Source organism: Lottia gigantea (genome assembly GCF_000327385.1).
Source record: "Lottia gigantea unplaced genomic scaffold LOTGIsca_31, whole genome shotgun sequence".
NCBI classification, from domain to species: Eukaryota; Metazoa; Mollusca; class Gastropoda; family Lottiidae; genus Lottia; species Lottia gigantea.
Window position 1 is genome coordinate 12,108 of NW_008709027.1, and position 1,165 is coordinate 13,272.

General features: G+C 50.5%; 1 protein-coding gene across 1 annotated transcript; it reads right to left on the reverse strand.

The window, feature by feature from the left end:
• Positions 1-218: 218 nt before the first annotated feature.
• On the reverse strand, positions 219-467 carry LOTGIDRAFT_119601 (hypothetical protein; the record flags this gene model as incomplete). Its single annotated transcript, XM_009057664.1, has 1 exon — positions 219-467. A coding segment is annotated over one exon (249 nt), but the record flags the coding sequence as incomplete, so codon positions are not given.
• Positions 468-1,165: the final 698 nt, after the last annotated feature.

The following is a 1,165-nucleotide window of genomic DNA, read 5'->3' on the forward strand; positions in this document are numbered from 1 at the left end:
ACGTTGAAAGCACCAGTTCTCGTCCGATCACTGAAGTTAAGCAACGTCGGGCTCGGTTAGTACTTGGATGGGTGACCGCCTGGGAACACCGAGTGCTGTAGACTCCTTTTTGCAGACATTTTGGCCTGTTTTGCGAGAAAGACCCGCTTGGAAAATTCCCATAGAATGTCTACGGCCATACCACGTTGAAAGCACCAGTTCTCGTCCGATCACTGAAGTTAAGCAACGTCGGGCTCGGTTAGTACTTGGATGGGTGACCGCCTGGGAACACCGAGTGCTGTAGACTCCTTTTTGCAGACATTTTGGCCTGTTTTGCGAGAAAGACCCGCTTGGAAAATTCCCATAGAATGTCTACGGCCATACCACGTTGAAAGCACCAGTTCTCGATCGATCACTGAAGTTAAGCAACGTCGGGCTCGGTTAGTACTTGGATGGGTGACCGCCTGGGAACACCGAGTGCTGTAGACTCCTTTTTGCAGACATTTTGGCGTGTTTTGCGAGAAAGACCCGCTTGGAAAATTCCCATAGAATGTCTACGGCCATACCACGTTGAAAGCACCAGTTCTCGTCCGATCACTGAAGTTAAGCAACGTCGGGCTCGGTTAGTACTTGGATGGGTGACCGCCTGGGAACACCGAGTGCTGTAGACTCCTTTTTTGCAGACATTTTGGCCTGATTTGCGAGAAAGACCCGCTTGGAAAATTCCCATAGAATGTCTACGGCCATACCACGTTGAAAGCACCAGTTCTCGTCCGATCACTGAAGTTAAGCAACGTCGGGCTCGGTTAGTACTTGGATGGGTGACCGCCTGGGAACACCGAGTGCTGTAGACTCCTTTTTGCAGACATTTTGGCCTGTTTTGCGAGAAAGACCCGCTTGGAAAATTCCCATAGAATGTCTACGGCCATACCACGTTGAAAGCACCAGTTCTCGTCCGATCACTGAAGTTAAGCAACGTCGGGCTCGGTTAGTACTTGGATGGGTGACCGCCTGGGAACACCGAGTGCTGTAGACTCCTTTTTGCAGACATTTTGGCCTGTTTTGCGAGAAAGACCCGCTTGGAAAATTCCCATAGAATGTCTACGGCCATACCACGTTGAAAGCACCAGTTCTCGTCCGATCACTGAAGTTAAGCAACGTCGGGCTCGGTTAGTACTTGGATGGG